This window comes from Otolemur garnettii, unplaced genomic scaffold (genome assembly GCF_000181295.1).
Source record: "Otolemur garnettii isolate 467f Iridium unplaced genomic scaffold, OtoGar3 scaffold00112, whole genome shotgun sequence".
In the NCBI taxonomy this organism is placed as follows: domain Eukaryota; kingdom Metazoa; phylum Chordata; class Mammalia; order Primates; family Galagidae; genus Otolemur; species Otolemur garnettii.
The window spans coordinates 1,541,117-1,543,216 of record NW_003852507.1 but is presented as its reverse complement, the minus strand read 5'-3'; the positions used below and the strand labels follow the sequence as shown (position 1 = coordinate 1,543,216).

At 52.2% G+C, this 2,100-nt stretch overlaps 1 protein-coding gene across 4 annotated transcripts in view; it reads right to left on the bottom strand.

The window, feature by feature from the left end:
- Window positions 1–2,100, bottom strand: part of PROCA1 (protein interacting with cyclin A1) — a 14,239-nt gene that overhangs the window by 2,074 nt on the left and 10,065 nt on the right. For 2 of the 4 annotated variants that reach the window (XM_012809751.2, XM_023517485.1), the window contains exon 2: window positions 1,533–1,619. The exons of 1 other annotated variant lie outside the window; for it this stretch is intronic. In XM_012809751.2, the coding sequence (XP_012665205.1) occupies window positions 1,533–1,619 (87 nt within the window). Of the gene's footprint in view, window positions 1–989; window positions 1,078–1,532; window positions 1,620–2,100 lie in introns of those variants that run through there. One more of the 4 variants, XM_023517486.1, reaches the window with a different exon arrangement.

The following is a 2,100-nucleotide window of genomic DNA, read 5'->3' as shown; positions in this document are numbered from 1 at the left end:
GCTTAAACAATTCTCTTGCTTCATCCTTCCAAGCAGCTGGGACCACGGGCACCTGCCACAATGCCCAGCCATTTTTTGGTTGCAGTTGTCATTGTTGTTTGGCAAGCCTGGGCTGGATTCAAACCCGCCAGCTCCAGAGATTGTGGCCGGTGCCCTACTCACTGAGCTACAGGTGCCAAGCCACAAGCTCAATCTAAAGCCTCACCAGATTCACCTGGCACCACTACCTGCCCCAACCCCGTTTCTACTTAACCCACCCCAGCACTGCCCACCCTAATCCACTGTGTGAATCTGCCCCCTGCAGAAATCCAGCCTCCCTGAGTGTTATGATTACAGGCATGAGCCACCGTGTCTAGCCCTTTCACTTTCTTTGAGACAGTAGAGACCATATCCCCTTCCCCAGGACACAGGAAGAAGCTGCTGGAGAATTTGGGGGTAGATAAAAATCCCCAGAAAAGTCTCTTGCCCTGTGGTTCAGCTGAATGCCAGTCCACTGTCTGGCCTCTGGCCCTGCCTAAGGCTCTAGGCTACCATTGGCTTTCCCCTCAGGGCACTACCTAAAAAGTAACCCCATTAAGTGATTCCACTTGCCTCTCAGAGTCCTAAAGCCCAAGGTCTCACATACCAGGCAGGGGACTAGGGACCTAATTTTGATTCCTTCCAGACCTAGGCTCTATCCCATCCTGGGGGAGGAAGTGGGCAGACACTGAAGAGTTCCCTAGCAGCCTGGTATAGGGTGCTATAGCTGGCTAACCCCCAGAACCAGGCCTGAAGACTCCACCTTCGCCCAGCCCCCACGAGGGTGGAACTGGGTTGAGAATGTGTACTGTCTACAGCCGGGAATCAACCAGGCAGTGGCTATGTCAGTCCACATGGCCATGTAATGCTGAGAGCTCAGCAGCTATGTCTGAGGCTTACCTCACATTCTTCTTCCCTTCTCTTCCCCCATGAGGCTGTGAAGATCCTCGCTTCCCCTCTGTGCCCCTGACCTGCTTGGTGACCTCTGTTGCTGCTTCCTCTCTTCCTGTGCCTTTCTCTATCCCCAGGGGACATGAGGAAGGCATGTGCATGGCAGGACCCAGGAACATGACCACCACCTCAGCCTTCCTCAGCACTGCTGAATTAGGGCAAAGGGCAGCATAGTTACAAGTGCCCTGAACTTGTGGTCAAACATGCCAGAGTCCAACTCGTGTTTCTGTCACTTATTGGCTAGGTGGCCTAGGACAAATTACTTCGCTAAGCCTTCGTTTCCTACCACAAAATAGGAGCGTGGTGATGCCTATTTTGCAGGGTTGTTGGGGAGGACATATACATCAGAGATGTTATTTATATACCAGAAAGTGCTATACACAAGACATGGGTGATGGCAGCCTTGAGAAAGAGCCATCTCTCTGGCATCTGTAGGGGATGGGGTATAGGTTGGGAGTTGGGCAATCCCTTCAGGACCAAACACTTCCTTCCTTCCACCTGGTGGCAGCTTTCCCAAGTGAGGGTGATGGGGACCCTGGGGGCCAGAGGTTTTCTAGACCAACCTTCAGAGGAGAAGGTAGAGGCGTCAGTGGTGGATGCCACACCAGCCAGCCGAGGTCCTCTCTCCCAGCTGGGTAACCTGTTTACATCTGAGAGAGCACAGAGTGACTATAGTGGCAGCACCCCTTCCCCATGCCATTCATCCACTAAACATCTCCTAAGACACTCCATGTGTCAAGCCCCCAGGTGTACCCTAGAGATGTGGAGTTGTTTTGTTTGTCCGTTTGAGACAGAGTCTCACTCTGTTGCCCATGATAGAGTGCTCTGGCATCAGCCTACCTCACAGAAATCTCAAACTCCTGGGCTCAAGTGATCCTCCTGCCTCAGCCTCCCAAGTAGCTGGGACTACAGATGCCTGCCACAATGACCACCTAATTATTTCTACTTTGGGTACAGATAAACTCTCTTGCTCAGGCTGGTCTGAAATTCCTGAGCTCAAAGGATCCTCGAGGTCCCGTACTTTTGGCCTCCCAAAGTGTTAGGATTAAGGCAGGAGCCACTGCCAGCTGAGATGCAAAGATTTTTGTTTTTGAGACAGAGTCTCACTATGTCACCCTTGGTAGAGTGCCA